Raw genomic sequence first — 21,263 nt, 5'->3', positions numbered from 1 at the left:
ATTATTAGATGTAATAGTTAAAGTAAAACACAGTACAATTGGTTTTGAAAAAATAATACCAAATAAGGAAGAAGAGTTGTGTGTGAATGTGAGTAATGGATTTTTTTTTACATATTTTTAATCTAATTTTAAAACCTACAAATCTTAATTCCATCGCCTACACAGTGGCAAACACCTGTGTGACACTATGTTGATTCATGAGAACACAGTGTCATATTTATGAAAACATAAAGAGACTCGGAAATGGATGTACAGAAATGCTCTGCTCTGGCTTTGACATCATTGACTAAACAGGGAAAAATAACTTGCTTAAAATGTTATTTCTATATATTTAACATCACAGAACAGAATTAATCTCTCACATAAACATACACATTGCAGAAGGAGTCTTCAAGAGGATGTATAGTATGGCTATAAATGTGGTTGTTTCACTGTCAGTCACACACACACACACACACACACACACACACACACACACACACACACACACACACACACACACACACACACACACACACACACACACACACACACACACACACACACACACACACACACACACACACACACACACACACACACACACCACACACACACACACACCACACCACACCACACACACACACACATACACACACGCTGTAGTCACTGGAGCGAGGGAGAGAGAGGGGAGGGGATAATGCCATCCTAGCCTTCAAGTTTCTTTGATTGACTCAGAAAATTTGAAACTGTCATGCAAATACCACCCAAGATGACTATTTTCACATCCCGCCATCCGCTTTCATGATCTGTTTAAGGAACTTCTAAAGCCTTAAAGACTGTTTTCTGAAAAGGTAAGGCACATTCTGACTATTTCAAACTGAAAAAGTTCATGTTCAGTCAAAATATTTTGAATATAAAGTCATTTGAGAGACAATTAAGACATGTGAACGCAAGATAAATTAGTTTGAAAAGCTTATATTTGGCCTCACGTCTACTATAAACATCACTTGGTTGGTTTTGAGGAACATAATCTAATGTTAAATATCACTTTATCCATCCAGCAGTATTGGTCCGTGTTTTTATTAAGAGTTGACAGGAAGCTGTTGCAAAGAGAGGATATGTGGAACACGGATACACAGGAAATAATAGCCTTTATTTGCTTGTGTGAATTTAGATAGGGAAAAAAAAAAAAAAAAGTCTGTCTAGCTACAAACAATACAGTTAATAAACGCCTGTTAATGTCCAGCACGGGGTCAGATATCCTGAGCTGTCACATTTCTCTCCTTTTCACAAGAAAGAAACTCCCTAGAGATTCTCAAAAAGCTGATTTGCTTGTCAGTGTCAAAAGTAAACACAAAAATAACTTTAAGACTTAGTCAACGCGCAAAAAGGGGAAGTGGTGAAGTGGTGTCTTTCCGATGCACAGTTCTGTAAACTGAAAAGCAGCAACTTCAAACATAGTTCTCAGCTTTCCAACACCTCTAGTGTGATTTTTAAAAACCAATACTTCTTGTTGTTGTGTCCAGCAGAACGTCCATGGAGCTTTTACGCAAGTACCTCTGGTTGTGGGTGATTTTTGGGAGTGTTTCTGTGTCTTTGCTCATCGCCGTCGTCTTCTTCTGCATCAACCAATGGTTATCAAGACAAGGTGGGTGATATGTTCAGACATGGCATCATTTGCTCTTCAAAACCTCCTTTTTTGCCTTTTATTATACGATAACAACCAGTTGATTTTTATTTAATGAGCGTAATTGTTTTCCTCTGTATCAGATATAATCCAGATGTTCTCAGATATTTTTTCTTCAGAAGCAGAAGTGTAAGTTTAAAATATTAAACGCTGCCTAAAATGCCAAGGACACTCTGTAAATAAAAAGTAAACAATTAATGGAATAATCAAACAATCATGAAATCCATCGACTAATTAACCTATCATTAAGGCACTCAAATATTTAATTTCTCAATCAAGACATGAAGTCACTGAGTCATGAATAATTAATTAAGTAGTCAGGTAATCAATTAATTACGAGAGTGCTAATTAAAAATCTAACTTTAGCGTTTTAAAGTTGAAGTCGATCAAAGTGGAGCTAATTTTAAAAATGTCTTCGGATAGTTTGATTAATGTGCTGTTTATACATGTCCATATGGTTAAAGTAGCCTAAATAAAGCAGATCAATAATAAAGTAAAGTCATATTTACAGTATAAGTACAGTGTTTCACTCTTAATTGGAAGTTTTATACTTGTAAATGTGTTTTGCCAGCATAAAAACATGCTTACAAAGCTATGTTCAAAAAGATTTGACTAATAAAAGTTACATTTATATTAAAAACAAGTTTGCAAAAGACATACGTTTTACTTTTGATATTGTTAACTACCTGTTTTTTTTGTTTACTGAAAAACCGATATGTGATAAGTGGAATTTAAAACCCATGACAGGAAGAGAAACCAAACCCTTAAGAAAGAACCTGGTATTGCAAAGCAGAAGGAAAACTGTAAAAATTGAATGAAATGCTATTATTACTGTAATGGTGGATTTAATCAGCCTGACTTTAATAACCCCTGAACAGAAACCAGCTGATTTTAGGATGTGGATAAACACAGAGCAAATAAAGCAGGAAGAATATAACTGAGAATTATTAGAGAGGATTGTTCATAATAAAACCGTGAATACTTTAAGAATTTTTGCAATATTGTTATAGGTTTCCTCATGTCCTACTGAGAGCTACAAGTAAATAAAGAACCAAACAAATACAAGGCACATAAAGGCTATGGACAGAAAATAAAAGCATACAACTAGGTAGTGACATACTATAGCTCAGACTGACTCGTAAAAGAGAGAAAAGAGGTGGGTCTTTAGGCGGGACTTAAAAGCTTCAAGAGTGGGCGACAATTTGACATGAGGGGGCAGGTCGTTCCAGAGCCTGGCTGCTACCGCTGAGAAGGCTCGGTCTCCCCTGGTCTTTGTCCTGGTTTTAGGGACTACCAGCCGCAGCTGATCAGCCGACCTCAAAGCCCTTGAGGGGGTGTACACCTGTAAGAGGAAGGAGATGTACTCTGGGGCCAGACCATCATGTGATTTAAAAACAAACCATAGAAACTTAAAATTAACTCTAAAATGGACAGGAAGCCAGTAGAGGCTATAATACATACACGCTATACATAATAAATAAGAGTAAACATAAATAATGTAAAAATCAATGATTGGAGGTTAAGGCGGCAGTGGCTCAGCCTGTAGGGACTTGGTCTCGGACCACAAAACATAATATGGAGTGAGCTGGTAGCTGGAGCGGTGCTAGTTCACCTCCAAGGCACTGAGCAAGGCACCTAAACTCGAAACTGTTCCCTTGGCGCTGGGTATCTGGCAGCCTCTCTGCTCTGCCACTTCTCCTATCTGCATGTGGTTGTGTGTGTGCATGTATATCCTCCCCTGCGTCTGTAATGTGTGTAAACACAACAGAGCGGGGAAAGAAATGTCCCTGTAAGGGATGAATAAAGTATATCTTCTTAACAATGAAAAGACATGAAATGAAAAGTATTTAATTTCCTTTGAAAATTAAGAAGAGCCTGCCATTCTTATATCCTTGGGCAGCGAGTTCATTAAAAAGCATTTACATTTGATTAAAGATTGATCATTTTCAATGTGAGTAAATCTAACTGCGTGTCCTTTTTATTTTTCCACAGGCAGACTCAGAATCACACAGCTTCACAGGAACAAGTCTGACTTAACTATCAAGTAATGTACATTTTATTTACTTAATATCTTTCATATTTGATATTAAATTCATGTATTGTTCAAAGTAAGATCTTTGTAAACTGTAAACGAGAAAGATTTACATTACATAAGACACAGCTATCATCTTTCTTGACGAGAGTTAGAATAGAAAATTGATACCAAACTTAAATCTGTCTTTTAAATATGATGCAGTTAGCTTAGCTTAGCATAAGCAATGGAAACAGATGGGAACAGCTAGCCTGGCTCTAGACAAATCTTAGAATGTATTTTATTTTATTGAATTTTTATTTATTTTTCTCAATTTCATTTTAATTTATTGTATTTTATTTTATTATATAGATTTTTTTTTTTTAAATGTATCTGGAATAAACCGATTAATCTTCCACCCCATGAATGCAGCATTCATGCTAAACTAAGCTAACCCAGCTGTAGCTTCACATTTAATATAACTACATGTGAATGGTATCAATCTTCTCGTCTAACTCCCTGCAAGAACATGATTAAGCTTATTCACTGAAATGTGGAACTGTTTATTTTATGTCATAGTTTTAAAGAAAAATGCAGTTTCGTTTTCTTTAATTGTCAGAAGCAACAAATACCAGGCTGAGACGCCGCCTTTACCTCCTCGGACACAGTTTCTCATAGCAGGCAAGACAAAATCCTTCCTTCTTCTTCTTTAAACCGCACGTCTTCTACTCATTTTTTACACCACATTGTAACAATGGCCGTACACAAAACCTCATTACATGTCATCCCATCTACCATTTGACAATAACCCACTGTCTTATCTGTGGTAGGCTACGACATGCATTTGTCTTGACAAAACCAAACCACTGGTGACAGTTCAATTATCATAAAGGCCTGTGAAAATATCTTCTTTTTTCTGTGGCTGTTTTTCTCCAAAGCCCAAAGAACTAGACTCAGATCCCAAACATAACCACAGATATTGCATAACTGAACCAGTCTGAGAAAGATGTGGAGACAAAGTACCGTAAAGCCATTTAAAGTGTAAAATTAGACCAAAATATTTTTTTTTTTTAAAGCAACATGTGGGTGGATGCAATGTAATGTAATGTAATGGATACACAGCAGCTTTAAAGGACTATTAGTCAACTTTTGATGCATTTTTGAAAATCATTAACTACCAGCTATCTTTAAAAATACATGGGTCATTTTCTTCCACGAAAAAGTCTATTTGCTGTATTTATTTTTACGAAAAAATCAGTTATTTTTGGGGTTAAACTTGATATAGTATCAGTGTGTATATATGTTTTTTTTATATTTTTCGTTGGTTTTTGCATTTTAGCCTATTTGCTTAGTTTATTAGAGGTTTTATTTTATGGAAATATTGGAAGAAATTCAATCAATGTACAAAATAAAATAATTACAATGGTGCCCATCAGACTTCCGCAAATCATATTTACATAACACTAATAATCAGTATCTTTATCCATACCGTTATTTACATACAAACTAATAGTATGACCTCTTTGGCCTGACAATTACTGCTGCAATCAACTACCAAACTACTACATACATATATTATAACTTTGCAATATAAAAAGAAAGCTGGCATAATTTGAAATATGTTGTTTCAGCGGCCCAAAGCTATGAAAATCTGGCTGACGAACACGACTATGAGGAGGCCGAGCCTGTGTGCCAGGTGGCCATGCCCAAATACCAGGAGTCCAAGCCTGTGTACCAGGTGCCCACGTCCAAATGCCAGGTGGCCATGCCCAAATGCCAGGAGGCCATGCCCAAATACCAGGTGGCCATGCCCAAATACCAGGAGGCCATGCCCAAATACCAGGAGTCCAAGCCTGTGTACCAGGTGACCACGTCCAAATGCCAGGAGTCCAAGCCTGTGTACCAGGTGGCCATGCCCAAATACCAGGAGGCCATGTCCGATTACGAGGAGGCGTCGGACGGATACGAGGAGGCGTCGGACGGATACGAGGAGGCGTTGCCCGATTACGAGAATCGAACAGCTGAACCGTTCGACTATGTACAGGTGGAGGCTGAGGTGAGGATTCTTCCTCCACCTTACAGGAAAACAGATGAAGAAACAGACGATGTGTCCACTGAGGACTACGACGACATCGATGGTGAAGACGATGGTGAAGAGGATTATGACGACTTGGGATAAAATGGCGTTTAAAGGGGAGAGAATATCCTTTTTAAATAATGACTTTTAATTGGAGTTTTTTACTTTCATATCTGTACCCTGCTGAGCAGAGAGATCAGAACAAAGGTACTTTGACTGTGGTATTATTCATATTATCCATGTTTTTTCAGAAAATAAGAGGCTATTGTGGCTGGAGGCATTAGCTCAGCATAAAGGCTAAAAGTAGAGGGGAAACCGCTAGCCTGGCTTTGCACGACATGGTATATCTACATGGAAACATATACTCTATGGACAGCTCCATTGTTGTCCAGAGACTATTGAAAACACACAAATGGCCTGCACTGTTTTTGCAAAGAAAATAAGAGAGATGTTTGTATTTAATGTGTGATTTTAAAGACTTGAGATGCAAAAATTATAAATAAAGTTTACTGTACATTGTATTCCTGAGATTGTTGTTTTTAGAATATTGGTCTCATATATGCTAAACACAAAGCTTTTTAGCAAGAAAACAATAAGCATAGGTTAGCATAGCTTAATGGTTGAAATTGGAGGGAAAGCAGCTAGCCTGGCAAAAGAGTTTATTTTTGATTCATGTTTCTTAATCCGAAGAAATGTCTAAATCTTAATAAAGGAAATAAGGAATGTTCAGTAAAATGTCATTTGAAAATAACTCAAGACAGATGTAGTGCACTAAAAAGTGAAATATTTATATCTGAGATCTAGTAGAGTATAGAGTATGAAAAAACTCTAAAGTCCAAGTACTTTGAAATTGTATTGAAATTGAGAAATGGTATACCCCCGGATTGAAAATACCCCCTACTCTACTCCAGACTTAAAGAGAGTTTAGAGGAGGGATAATATTGCAAAACCTTCTCCATGTCTGAATATGACACATTTCCTCAATCCACAATAAAGAGAAGGCGCCTTTTCCACTGCAACCAGAGTTTACGCATCTGACCGCCGTCTGCTAACAAATGCTGCAGCCGTCAGCAGAAGTGGAGCTGTGGGGAGAAAAGAGAACAAGAGTTAATTTCCTGAATGCTCAGGAGTCAAATGTGCTGTCATGCTGGTTAAAGTCAAAGTGTTGGGACCTAACAACAGGAGATTAGTGGTGGAAAAAACTCTTACCTACCACTATCTATCTATCTGTATATCTATCTATCTATCTATCTATCTATCTATCTATATTCAAATTTCTTTATTAGGATAAACCCCTTGAGGTGAATCACCTCGTTTTCAAGGGGGTCCCAAGAAAACAAATAACAAACAAGTACAACATACAAACAACATTCACACACATACATCGGAAGAAATAACCAAGAAATTACAAACATTCAGCCTAAGCATACAGCACATGGTAATACATTATAGGCGGTTACATTGAATGCATATCATTGGGTAGAGTAAAGTAGAGTAGCTGTACTATATATACAAAATCATAACAATAAAGACTTAGAAATAAAGACTTAGAAATGGGCAATAGCTATCTATCTATCTATCTATCTATCTATCTATCTATCTATCTATCTATCTATCTATCTATCTATCTATCTGTCTATCTATCTATCTATCTATCTATCTATCTATCTATCTATCTATCTAACTATTATGGACAGACAACAAACAAAACAAAATAAGTGTCCACTCAGGAATTAAGATGTTTAGAAATGTGTAAAACGGTTGGGCTTTTTTAATTTTGCAAAGTTCAATTATTTGTTTGTATAATGTCATGTCATAAAGAAAAGCAATACATATATTCTACATTTCTTCAGAGCATTGAGGCGGGAAGAAAAAATGTGTTTTATTTTGTAGACGTAGACCGGAAGTGTATTGGTTTACGGTCAGTTTTGGGCGCTTGACTATTCTTCTTCTGCTGCTGTATGCAGGCAGATCGCATTCCGATGTGAGCGAAATGTAACCACCGCTGTGCGGACTTCATGTTTCCTAAAACCGTTTCCTGACGCTTATTTGAAGGAATAAAAAGGAATAAAATGTCCACTTTGAAGGAGGCAAACACGTGTCCTGACGGGTACAGGGCTTTAAGCACCAGTGAGCTGCAGGAGCTTTTACAAAACGACGAGAAAATGGACCAAATCCTTCGACTCAATGAAAAGGTAAGGAGGATCTGTTCCCCCTACAAGAGACAAAGTAGCATAAGGAATGTGCGCTGTTTTAATGCTTCATTACACATCTGCTCTTTTACTTACACATGCTCTTACATGCACTTTCTGTACCCTTTTTTTCGTGGCTGGAAATTAGGGTTTAGGTCATTTTTTCTTTAATGTGCAGTGTGTAAATCCGCTTTGTGGCTCATCATCGATTGTCTGCGTGGCGAGTGGTCGGATTTCCAATTCCTTTTTTATGAATGAACCCAGGTCCCCCTAATATCTGCGGTGAATTATTAGTTACTGAATCAAAGACAAAACACAAAATGGTTTGATTTATATGATTTATATCTTACCCCAACAGTATTATGGTGCAGGAAGCATCGCATGGAGGTGTTGAAGACCCCCTTCTTTCCGCGGAACTCCTCTTAAAAAACCAGCCAATTGAGTGTTTCTTGTCCATTACACAACTTGTACATTAGGGAAAAGATTGCTTAAGAGCTTATTATAGTTATTTGTAGTTACTATTGAATTCGGCTTTACTTTAGTATATAAAGAAATACATGTTTCAATAGAATTTCAACTTTACGCTCTGCCCTCTTCCCAAGATACATTGGTGATCAGAGGCGAATTCAGAATAAAAGTGTACTTTTATTTCCTAACATTTAGTATTGATGTATTGTATTATTGATTTATGTGGTTTATGCAATTGATTGTTTTATATCACAAGATTATCGTGCAGGAAGCATCATATGGAGGTGTTAAAGACCCCCAGATGCGCCCCTGTTTGGTTTGAGTCTTTACGCAGAACTCCTCCTTTTTAAATCAGGCAATTAAGTGTTTTTCATCCATTAGAGGACTTGCCCATAAGGTAAAAGATAACTTAAGATAATAAAAGAGTTATTAGTAGTTACTACTGAATTCGGCTCTACTTTAGTTTTTAAAGAAATACATCTTTTAATAGAAATTCAACTTTTACAACTGGTCGCCCTCAGTCCTTTTCCCTCGAAAGATACATACAAGACAGAGGTAATTCTGTAATTCTGATTTAAAGTGTACTTCGACTTCATAAAATAGACTTTTGATGTGTTGGATTCAAGCCGAATTAAGCAGTTGCTTCATGACAATAAAGAAAACCTGGATACTTTTTCTTTCACGAGTGTAGCTAAGAGTATAAACATGTGAAATAAAAAAAAACCTATTTTTAAAGGGGTTTCCACGTGTCTTGCTGACCATGTCAAGAGGCACGTTCCTCTGCTCCATGATGACCTTCCTGAAGTGAAGTCATTCTAAATATCTCTCTCTGCCACTCACTCAGTAACACACACACACACACACACACACACACACACACACACACACACACACACACACACACCCACACCCCCACACACACACACACACACACACACACACACACACACACACACACACACACACACACACACACACACACACACAGCACTCCTCTTACAAATCCGGAAACTAAGTGTTTGTCATTCGTTAGAGGGCTTGCACTTAATGTAAATGATGACACGAGTACATACAACTGTTTATACTATATATATATACACACACACACACACACACACACACACACACACACACACACACACACACACACACACACAAGGTGTAACAGTGGTTCCCAAACTTTCCTTTGGGCCCCATTTTGATTAGGTTTGCCTTGGAGGGGGTGCTCAAACAGAAAAAGAGTCTCAGCAAGGATTCAACATGCTTTAGAAATGCATGTCTTTCACAGCTATGGGTGGATTATTGACAACAATGCATGCAGTCAAACATAACCTGGGAGGTATTGTCATTGTCATACATGTTCTCAGTGGGATTGTGCACTGCAGGATGTTAAATAATTAAGAAATTCAACAATTGATATTGTTGGACCTCCCACTGTGAGAACCACATTTACATTGCTCTCTTCAGCTATACTTCTCTTTGATTTAGTACAGTACAGTTTGTCTTCTGCTAGGGGTCACACATTTTGAACGATAACAAAAGATAGTTTGGTGGCAGTGGGAAGTATTAGTGGGAGATTATGGGTGTTGTTGTTGCTGGCATTGTAACATCTACAGCTTATCAGGAGCTGAATTATCCGCAGATGTCTCCCACTGTGCAACATAAATGGAACATGTGGTTAAAACTGGTAAAAACACGAAATGACACAATTTCACGTTAAAAAAAAACTGTCCTTTGAGTCCTCTGATAACTCAATATCCAACTATTGTCCAAAAAGATCAAGATCTAGGATAAAAAATGCCAGAAAAACTGTTAAAAAAGGGGAATTTATTACATTTTTTGCCAACAACCACAACATTGACACATTTTCAAATTGGATAAAACAGCATTACTAACAGACAAGTGAAACAGACCAGTACATCGATTACAATTTTGGATTTCTCTAGGTTTGAACGTCGTTTAAATACATTTAAAATGCATAACACAGGCCTCGTAATTCTTCGTCTTTTTAATGCAGTTAACTTACCATTTTTAAGACGCCAAAAGCTGAATGTCTTGTGACTTTTTTTTTGCGTAGGAAACAAAGAAAGGCATTGCTCATTGGCCTTGTTCTTGGCAACCAGGCTCTGAATTATCCAGTATGCCTCCTACTGTCCATAATAGATGGACCAGGTTAAAAAACACTGAATGACACACTTTGACGTCCACAAACATTCCTTCAAGTTCTCAGATTCTCGGTTAATTCGCTTAGCATGTTTCTCTGATAACTTAAGATCCAGGCGTCTGATGGCTTAAATCCATCATCCGGTTCAAATATAGCCAAAAAAGATCAAGATATAAAAAGGTATATCATCAAAAAGGTTCAGAAATGTGATTTAAAAAGTAGGTACATTGCTGAGGAAACAAAGAAAGGCATTGCTCATTGGCCTTGTTCTTGGCAACCAGGCGGTGACATTTGAAACCTGGCTCTGAGAATGAATTGAAATGATGGAGCCGCAGTGGTTGGATATCACCAAGAGGTCATACAATACCCCCCGGAAAAAAAACCTCCAGGGATCAGAGCATTTCGGGCTTCGGGGGTGTTCTAGCAACTATTTATCCAGACCTCCATTTCTCCGTCATGAACTAATACCACAGATCCTTTGTTTGTGCAGAGGACCTTTTTATCCTGAGAGTAGCCCGTCTCCTAGTCTACTCTACTGTACATAACATATATTAAAACGTGTACTATGTCATCACGGCTGGCTGGTTTCACATCTCATCTCCATACGTGTTCTTGGAAGCAGTTTACGCTTCATTAATCCTTTGTTAATAATGATGAATGTTATCTAATCCAAATGAGTTTATCCATTCACGATGAGTCATTGTGCTGCTGGGCTGATAGCACTGGTTGGTGCAGCGCTCTTGATATTCTCATTAATAACTTGCACTCTGAACAAGCTACACGTCATGTCATGATATTTCTAGTGCAATGATTTGAAACATCAAGAAGACTCCAGGAGAAGGAGGTCATTCTGAGAGTCACAACAGAAAACTGAGGTATACAAAGTCATCAAAAAGGGACAAGAAGCAACGAAGCTGGTGTATAAGCTTGGACAAACTCGTATTTCTTTACTTAGTCTTTGATCAGGTAGTTTGAATTGGCATTTGGAGACTATCTATTTGGGCAAAGTCCTTGTGTAACTGCTTGTTTTTAGACAACATTTAAAGAAGATCATTACCTCTCTTGTATTCATCCGTCAAAAGTAACTAGCACCCAGTTAGCTCAGCTTAAAAACGGCGTACAGGAGAAAACTAGCCTTTCTCTGCCTGAGGACAATAAATCCACCTAAAAAATAACAAATATAAAAAGCAAAATTTAACGTGTATTCAATATTTTTATCTCTGGTTTGGTCTCCACCCTCGCTTCAGAAAACATCTGACTCTTACGGCCCGTCCACACACAGGCATGACAAAAATCGTTCAAAGCTTCGCCCATTCACTTGAATGGGGTGACGTAGAAGATTTGTAATCTTCGCCGAACTGCATTGTGGGGAGCATGGCTTTGCAAGCATCGTGAGCATCAAAGGTTGAGCAATGTTCAACTTTTGTTGCTCCCGATGCTTTCGAAGCTGGCATCAGCCAATCAAATCTCATTTATGCAAATTCCGCCAGTGCAAGCGCTAGCCAATCAAACCGCGTGCAAGCTGGGAGAGCCAGACCGCAGTTCATTTCCTCATATTCCAAACGAGAAATTACGGTAGCAAATCACCCGGTTCTTTACGACCAGAACTATTTACCGGGATACAAACCGGAGGAACCAGGCATGGAGGGAGGTGGCAGAGACAGTGGGTGAAACTGGTAGGTTTTCGCCTGTTTGGGGATTTTATATATATATATATATATTGCTCGCATAAAATCCCCGTTTTTTTTTTGGTTTGTATGTGTGGGCGGGCGGGAGATTCCTGCGAGATTCCTGATTGGTTGTTGGTCGCCTTGGGCGCGTGAAATCGCCAAGCTTCAGACACGCCCAGCATCAAGATTTTTCAAGATTTTTTTCATGCCTGTGTGTGGACGGGCCGTTAAGCTGCTTAATGCTCCACTAAGTAGTTGCAAACGTTGAGTATTTATGGTTTGATGCTTAGCAGATAGAGCAAAGATGGTTAATCGGACACGTTTCCCAGGTTACACCTATCTGTTTGATCCAATGTCTTTATCAAAATATTGATCACAGCTGCTTTAAACTCCCAAATGGAGCAAAGAGAGACATCAAGCTGGTCCTTCTTTTCTCTCAGGCCTGGTGGTAAATGTATAATTCTCTTTCATGGAAAACACTTTTGCCACACGTCAATTTCTCCTCAGACTGAATGTTAAAAGGCTTTTTGATTCTGAGCCTCATTAAGCTCAGGCCTCATTTAAGATGAGAGAAAAACACATATTTTACTGGATTTCATGCGGTCAGACTTGTTGAACCACAGAAAACAACAGAGCGGCTGCTTCAATTCGCCCCCTGATTTAAAACTAAGACACTTGAGTGCTCAGACAGTGTCATTCGTCAGGGATAGTAAACACTGTCAGCTCGGCTTTACTGCCCGTGCATCAAAACATAAAGAAGCCCTCCGTGGAGACAGCAGCATTTGTTGCATGATATACGGGCGGTGGACGAGCCAACGCAGGAAACAGGGCGTCCATTCATCGACAACGGCAGATCTGTTGTATCTGTTTCTGTTTGACTTGAGGCAGTGGTGTGAAGTCACTAAGTGCATTTACCCAAGTACAGTAATTAAGTACCATTTTGAGAGACTTGTATTTCAAGTTTTTGCTACTTTGTACTTCTACCCCACTACAGTTCAGAGGTACATGGTGTACTTTTACTCCACTACATGTATTTAATACCTTTAGTTACTTTTCAGTTGTGGATGAATGATGTGAAATCTAATCAAGTGTTGAATCAGACTTTAGTTCCACCTGGAGTAAATCCACCAGCTACCCTGCAGTATACAAAGTCATTCAAACTAGCTGCACCTTTACCAGCTTTGAGAACACTTTCATGATCAATCATTATAAAACATATCATATATATTATTCTGAAATGGACCAATCTGCACAATTACTACTTTTACTGTCTTTCACTATATTTTGATGAGAATACTTTTCTACTTTCACTTGAGGAACATTTTGAATACAGGACTTTTACTGTAACAGAGTATTCCTACACTCTGGTACTTCTACTTTTACTCAAGTACAAGATCTGAGTACTTCTACTTTTACTCAAGTGCAAGATCTGAGTACTTCTACTTTTACTCAAGTACAAGATCTGAGTAGTTCTACTTTTACTCAAGTACAAGATCTGAGTACTTCTACTTTTACTCAAGTACTAGATCTGAGTAGTTCTACTTTTACTCAAGTACAAGATCTGAGTACTTCTACTTTTACTCAAGTACTAGATCTGAGTAGTTCTACTTTTACTCAAGTACAAGACCTGAGTACTTCTACTTTTACTCAAGTACAAGACCTGAGTACTTCTACTTTTACTCAAGTACAAGATCTGAGTACTTCTACTTTTACTCAAGTACTAGATCTGAGTACTTCTACTTTTACTCAAGTACAAGACCTGAGTACTTCTACTTTTACTCAAGTACTAGATCTGAGTACTTCTACTTTTACTCAAGTACTAGATCTGAGTAGTTCTACTTTTACTCAAGTACAAGATCTGAGTACTTCTACTTTTACTCAAGTACTAGATCTGAGTATTTCTACTTTTACTCAAGTACAAGATCTGAGTAGTTCTACTTTTACTCAAGTACTAGATCTGAGTCCTTCTACTTTCACTCAAGTTCAAGATCTTAGTCCTTCTACTTTTACTCAAATAAAAGATCTGAGTACTTCTACTGTTACTCAAGTACAAGATCTCATTACTTTTACTCAAGTATAAGGTCTGAGTCCTTCTTCCAGCTCTGACTACGGGGCACATTCTGCAAATTCCTCTGAACTTGGGACTGGTGTATCCTTTTGACGACCCGTTAAATGTGAGACAGATGCATGGTACAACACTGGGCTCAATGGAGATGCCCTCAGGCTCTAAATGAATGACTGCTGAAAGAGAGCAATTGAGCAAAGAAAAGTATCCGGCTGGGAATGCTGCGACTTGGTGGGATAGTGAGAGAGGACTCAGAGTTTGGCAGCTCACAATGTGTCTTTGTGTCAGCGTTTGAAACACCAACTGTTCCTTCACAGCGATGCCGTGACAGCATTGTTCAGCGAGAGATGATGGGAGTGGCATTCGTTTTAATAATTTATAGCTTTCTTACGGTCTAGAGACAGCGATTACTGCGTCATATATACGCAAACCCAGACCACCAGCTCGCAATCCCCCAGCAGCATAGCGAAGCCGTAAAACAAAACCCGAATTGGGACCTTTACAGAGAAAGTACTTTAAGGTTTTTGCACTTGTTAAGTTTTAATGAATGAAATACTAGTCTAAGTGTCAGTGGGGCTCCATGACACAGAAAAGGCTTGTATTTCACTGGATCCTTTTCATAAAAGTATCCCTACATAAATTAAAGATGGGACAATGTCGGATTTCATCTTGGATCTGGATAGAGAACACTCAGAAGTTGTTTATATGGGTTTTCCATTATCAGGATAATCATCATGATCTTCACGAGCGGCTTGAAAAAGCTGCCGTGCTTGCTGGAAAATACAGTCTGATTTGAAAGAATACAGAAATGATCACAGTTATAATCATCTTAATTGTAAGAAAGAACCGACGCTCACAATGTTGCTTTTTCAACGTATTTATTCGTCCTTTATTTGAGATAAGATTATTCGGGACAAATGGTGACATGACATTTTCATAGGCCAAACACAAATGTAAAAAACCTCTTTTTAAAATGACCTTTGCTTCATTTTCAAGCCTCCTTAAAACATTCAAAGTACCTTATCAAGAGACGACGTACTCGTTGACCCTAGTCACTGATATACTTGTTTTATCTAAGTGTTGACATTTTGAAAAATCACATTACAATCCATAAAACCAGAACACTTTTAAGGCTCAAAAACACAAATGCTCACAGGGTTTTGTTCCAACATGCTTTGACTTTGATTACAATTGATATTTCTAAGACACAAATAATTCAGTTTTCTAGCGTGTCCTACTTTAAAGGGATGAACTGACAGGCAGCAGTTGATATCAGGGAGGAGGTGTCAGTTTCTTACGATTGATGTGGTTTGTATCCCTTACAGATCATTACTTTCATAACAGAAAGGGACAGGTTTGTTGGGGAGATGCTGCCAAAAGAACTTGTGTTCACTTGTTTCTGTTTCCTACTTCAGATCTTTAGTCTTTTTGTCTGTCTGCGCTCTTCGGAAGTCAAAGTCTAGTTTGAGTCCTATAGTAACAGTGGCTTAAAGGTCCCCTATCAGACTGTTTCTCATCAATATATCACAGGTCTCAGATATATACAGAACCTGTCTCTGATTGGCTGAAACACCAAACGGATCATTGCAGCATTACCCATAATCCCCTCTGTTTCAGCCCTGTTTCCAAAGTGCTGATTCTCTGTCTGTTACTTTAGATTAGGGGTGTCAAACTCAATTTCATCACGGGCCACATCAGCATTATGGTTGCACTCAAAGGGCCAGTTGTAACTTCAAGACTATATAAAAATACATATAAAAATATTTAATATATATAAAATAATGTATTACAATATTGCCTCTGCATTGGATTATTATCGGATAGGGTAATAACTTCATCATTAACTACGTCTGAAAGCAGAAGTCTAGGGCAAATAATTGCAAGTCTCTTCAGTGAGAATGTCACAAAATGATTTAAAAAGAAAAGCCACATTCTAGAAAAAAAAAAAAAGTGAAATGTTGGGGCAAAAATTAACATTTTGGAAAAAAAGTTACATTTTGAAACATCACATTTTGAAAAAAAAGACAAATTCTGAGAAAAAAGTCAAATTTGAGATGCATTGTGGGACATGTAGTTTATGGGCAACGTGCTTTGCCATGTAACCGTATAACAAACATATTATATTCTTTGCAAGTTCTTATGGGGCCACATAAAATGAAGTCGCGGGCTGGCTTTGGCCCCCGGGCCTTGAGTTTGACACCCCTGCTTTAGATGAAAATAAGGAGCCCCTCCCCACGCCCCTCTGAGAGACATTTGGTTACGAAGAACTCAATGGAGCTCTAGGAGGAGATTCAGGTGATAAGAGGGGGGGGTTTACCTTGGTTGCTGATTGGCTAATGGTTACACAAGACAAAACATCGTTATGACATCATAAAGTGACCAAAATCTGATCAGACAGATTTTTATAGAAATGGATCAGGACAAAAAGAGAGAATCTTTGTTCCTGAAACTTTCAGAGTCTCTTTCCACAGAGGGGACACATGTTGATGTAGAAGAGACATGGAGAAGAGGGGACACATGTTGATATAGAAGAGACATGAAGAAGAGGGGACACATGTTGATGTAGAAGAGACATGAAGAAGAGGGGACACATGTTGATGTAGAAGAGACATGAAGAAGAGGGGACACATGTTGATGTAGAAGAGACATGAAGAAGAGGGGACACATGTTGATATAGAAGAGACATGAAGAAGAGGGGACACATGTTGATGTAGGAGAGACATGAAGAACAGGGGAGACATGTTGATGTAGAAGAGACATGAAGAAGAGGGGACACATGTTGATGTAGAAGAGACATGAAGAAGAGGGGACACATGTTGATGTAGAAGAGACATGGAGAAGAGGGGACACATGTTGATGTAGAAGAGACATGAAGAAGAGGGGACACATGTTGATGTAGAAGAGACATGGAGAAGAGGGGACACATGTTGATGTAGAAGAGACATGGAGAAGAGGGGACACGTGGTGTTGTAGAAGAGACATGAAGAAGAGGGGACACATGTTGATGTTGAAGAGACATGGAGAAGAGGGGACACATGTTGATGTTGAAGAGACATGGAGAAGAGGGGACACATGTTGATGTAGAAGAGACATGGAGAAGAGGGGACACATGTTGATGTAGAAGAGACATGAAGAAGAGGGGACACATGTTGATGTAGAAGAGACATGGAGAAGAGAGGACACATGTTGATGTAGTAGAGACACGAAAAAGAGGGGACACATGTTGATGTAGAAGAGACATGAAGAAGAGGATTTTGCATGATAGGTGACCTTTAAGAAGTAGAGGAAGGACTATAGTGTACTAGCATGTTTAGAAAAGACACTGACAGTCGATTTCTTGATTCTGTCTCATGTCTTTTTCACCACAGCTGAGACCATTTATGTGACTAACACAGTTTATGACCTATTCTTTGGTAAGGTGGTCACTAAAGTAAATATTGTCCCAGTTCCTGTTTCCTGCTTCAGCCCCCTTGTTTGTCTGGGCTTTTCAAATTCAAAGTGTAGTTTGACTATTGATGGTGACAGTGGGACGCAGCCGTGTGACTGTAAGGACATTAGTGTAATCCAATTGTGTTTTGGAAAAGAGACGTCCCACGGAGAGTCAATTTCCTCCATCTGTGTCACGTTGGTTTTGCAACACAGCCTTTAGGAGACTATCAGAAGGTCTATTATCTCCAATGTGAGAGTTGAACAGTCTCATCGCACGATGTTCATTAAGGTACATTTCAAACCAACTTTTCACCAACCAATTATTTTCAGAATATTTTGGCACGAACATTGCATTTTTCAAAAGGACACATCAGAATTAAATAATTTTTGTTTTTGTAGTGTCTCTACTTTAAAGAGTCCTCTCTTGCTGATGTTCAGGTGTATATCAGTATGTAGTGTCTCTACTTTAAAGAGTTCTCTCCTGCTGATGTTCAGGTGTATATCAGTATGTAGTGTCTCTACTTTAAAGAGTCCTCTCCTGCTGATGTGCAGGTGTATATCAGTATGTAGTGTCTCTACTTTAAAGAGTCCTCTCCTGCTGATGTTCAGGTGTATATCAGTATGTAGTGTCTCTACTTTAAAGAGTCCTCTCCTGCTGATGTTCAGGTGTATATCAGTATGTAGTGTCTCTACTTTAAAGAGTCCTCTCCTGCTGATGTTCAGGTGTATATCAGTGTGTAGTGTCTCTACTTTAAAGAGTCCTCTCCTGCTGATGTTCAGGTGTATATCAGTATGTAGTGTCTCTACTTTAAAGAGTCCTCTCCTGTTGATGTTCAGGTGTATATCAGTATGTAGTGTCTCTACTTTAAAGAGTCCTCTCCTGCTGATGTTCAGGTGTATATCAGTGTGTAGTGTCTCTACTTTAAAGAGTCCTCTCCTGCTGATGTTCAGGTGTATATCAGTATGTAATGTCTCTACTTTAAAGAGTCCTCTCCTGCTGATGTTCAGGTGTATATCAGTATGTAGTGTCTCTACTTTAAAGAGTCCTCTCCTGCTGATGTTCAGGTGTATATCAGTGTGTAGTGTCTCTACTTTAAAGAGTCCTCTCCTGCTGATGTTCAGGTGTATATCAGTATGTAATGTCTCTACTTTAAAGAGTCCTCTCCTGCTGATGTTCAGGTGTATATCAGTATGTAGTGTCTCTACTTTAAAGAGTCCTCTCCTGCTGATGTTCAGGTGTATATCAGTATGTAGTGTCTCTACTTTAAAGAGTCCTCTCCTGCTGATGTTCAGGTGTATATCAGTATGTAGTGTCTCTACTTTAAAGAGTCCTCTCCTGCTGATGTTCAGGTGTATATCAGTATGTAGTGTCTCTACTTTAAAGAGTCCTCTCCTGCTGATGTTCAGGTGTATATCAGTATGTAGTGTCTCTACTTTAAAGAGTCCTCTCCTGCTTATGTTCAGGTGTATATCAGTATGTAGTGTCTCTACATGTCTCCATGCTTTAATGTTCAAAAAGCTCTTTATTTTTCTCATACTGTCTGTGCTGTAGCTCCTCTTTTCACCCTCTGTCTGAAACCAGAGCCCAGTCTGCTCTGATTGGTTAGCTGGCCGTCTCCTGTGTTGTAAACAAAGGAGTCCAATGTGTTTCAGGCAGGGGGGATTTTAGCCTTTGCAGACCATTTACATGCACAAAAACCTACATAACACACGACAGCATCACAAAATAAAAAGTCTTTGCCTACAACAGTGATTTAAACACTTACTGTATCAGAAACACACAGAATCTCCGTCCATTGATTTCCTCCATGCTCAGGGGGATTCAGGGTGTTTGAACTCATGCAGCTGCAGTGGGTCCATCGCTGTGTTTGAAAGGAAACAAGAACCACTGGGATTATCCTTCAGCTATTTACTGCAGCAGAACTTTCCTGTAATTGTAGAGGAACGAAACATTCAGGGTCTCTCTCCTGCAGGATGTCCCTCTGTGCCTCCACATCACCACAAACAGGAAGAGGGTGTCTATAAGAAGACAGCAAGAAGCTTCCATCACAACTTCCCAAACAACAATATGACTTTATTATGGGGATAGCAAACTGTTAAATCGAGATATAAGAAAAACAACAATGGAGATAGCAGTAAAAATAGCAAACGAGACTCGACAGGATATGTGATTTCCGTGCTGTGTGTCTATCTAAAAATAGTGCAATACCTCCTCTTAAAACACAGTACATTACATTCTGTAGAAAAGTCAACACATTCTGCATTAAAACCTTTTTTATTGACAGAAAATTATATTAGAACGAGGCTAATAAAAGTGAGAGAAGTGTCCCCTTCAAAATAAAAGTCTCTCTGATCCATGCCCACATATAATTTGATGATGTAATTAAAGGCGACACACAGCTGTCCCACATGCCTGAAAGACTGATCCACTGACTTTGTGCTTCTGTTTTAGTTTCAGGGTCTGCAGGTGGACCGGGAGATGCTGCTGTCGACCAATCGGAGCGTAGCGGAGGAGAGTCTCGCCCGGCAACCGCAACTTAATAACGGCAAAGTCCAACTGGCGGAGAAATACCGGGAACTGTCCAACCTGGCAACCACATGCTGGGAAAAACAGAGTCAGCTGGGTGAGTTTGAGAAAGTGGACGAGGAGGAAGAGGGGAGGGGGGGGGGTGATGTTTCTGGTTTCATACGAGGAGTGTGTTCAAGGTCACTGGTGAATATGGCCTTTCTAAGTGGAAGTGAAGCACTGGAAAGCTGCCGTTTTTCAGACAATATGACCCTTTTTCTGACTATTGTTCTAGTACTTTTTTACTTAAAAGGCCACAGAGCTCTTATGTGGACTTCAGTAACAACAAGCCAAAAGAGAAACTGGAGAAAAATGTTGCATCCTTACCACTTAAAGCTAATTACCCAGAATGTCCCACAGTGGCTCCTTGTTGTCCTACCTTTTATATTTGCAGCTACACAGAGACTTAACTGCACGCTTAGGGACGCAGAGGGAGAAATGTAATCAGTTTTGACACGCATTAGCATTTCACGCTGGAGCATTTCTTACCATACAACCTTTCTCAGACTATTGTTCTAGTCCTTATTTACTTCAAAGGCCACAGAGCCCTCTTAAGGTTTTATGTGGACTTCAGTAACAACAAACCAAAAGAGAAACTGGAGAAAAATGTTGCGTCCTTACCACTTAAAGCTAATTACCCAGAATGTCCCACAGTGTGTCATTCCTTTTATAATTGCAGCTACATAGAGACTGTACTGAACGCTTTGGGACGCAGCGAGAGAGGAATTCAATCAGTTTGAACTAGGGTTGCATATCGTTGACTTTTTTACGATACCGATACCACTGAACGATACCGATACTCAACCGATACATATCGTGATACTTTGAAAATGTATCATCCGACAATTACTCCCACGAAGCGCTTTACGATATAGTTAACATGTCAAATGAATATTACATTCATTTGTGGGACTTCTTGGACCTTTTAGTAGGCTACTGAACAAACAATGAA

General features: G+C 38.9%; 2 protein-coding genes across 4 annotated transcripts in view; both read left to right on the top strand.

The window, feature by feature from the left end:
- Positions 1-679: 679 nt before the first annotated feature.
- Positions 680-6,278, top strand: scimp (SLP adaptor and CSK interacting membrane protein). 3 transcript variants are annotated; one of them, XM_079651675.1, is made up of 5 exons: positions 680-833; positions 1,512-1,630; positions 3,662-3,713; positions 4,300-4,361; positions 5,312-6,278. In XM_079651675.1, the coding sequence occupies exons 2-5, from the start codon at positions 1,519-1,521 to the stop codon at positions 5,857-5,859; spliced, it is 774 nt and encodes a 257-aa protein (XP_079507801.1). In that variant the 5' UTR covers positions 680-833; positions 1,512-1,518; the 3' UTR covers positions 5,860-6,278. The 3 variants fall into 3 exon arrangements, with proteins under 3 accessions (XP_079507801.1, XP_079507802.1, XP_079507800.1); XM_079651676.1 differs by having other exon boundaries at positions 681-833; positions 1,509-1,630; XM_079651674.1 differs by lacking the exon at positions 680-833 and having other exon boundaries at positions 1,333-1,630.
- A 1,420-nt stretch (positions 6,279-7,698) lies between these two features.
- Positions 7,699-21,263, top strand: part of vps37d (VPS37D subunit of ESCRT-I) — a 37,557-nt gene continuing 23,992 nt past the window's right edge. Inside the window, exons 1-2 of the mRNA XM_079651678.1 lie at positions 7,699-7,952; positions 20,198-20,369. Coding sequence (XP_079507804.1) covers positions 7,830-7,952; positions 20,198-20,369 — 295 coding nt within the window. The 5' untranslated portion in view covers positions 7,699-7,829. The remainder of the gene's footprint in view (positions 7,953-20,197; positions 20,370-21,263) is intronic.

The sequence above is a fragment of the Notothenia rossii genome (assembly GCF_949606895.1).
Source record: "Notothenia rossii genome assembly, chromosome: 9".
Lineage (NCBI taxonomy): Eukaryota > Metazoa > Chordata > Actinopteri > Perciformes > Nototheniidae > Notothenia > Notothenia rossii.
The sequence above is the reverse complement of the archived record's forward strand: the minus strand, read 5'-3'. Positions and strand labels throughout refer to the sequence as shown.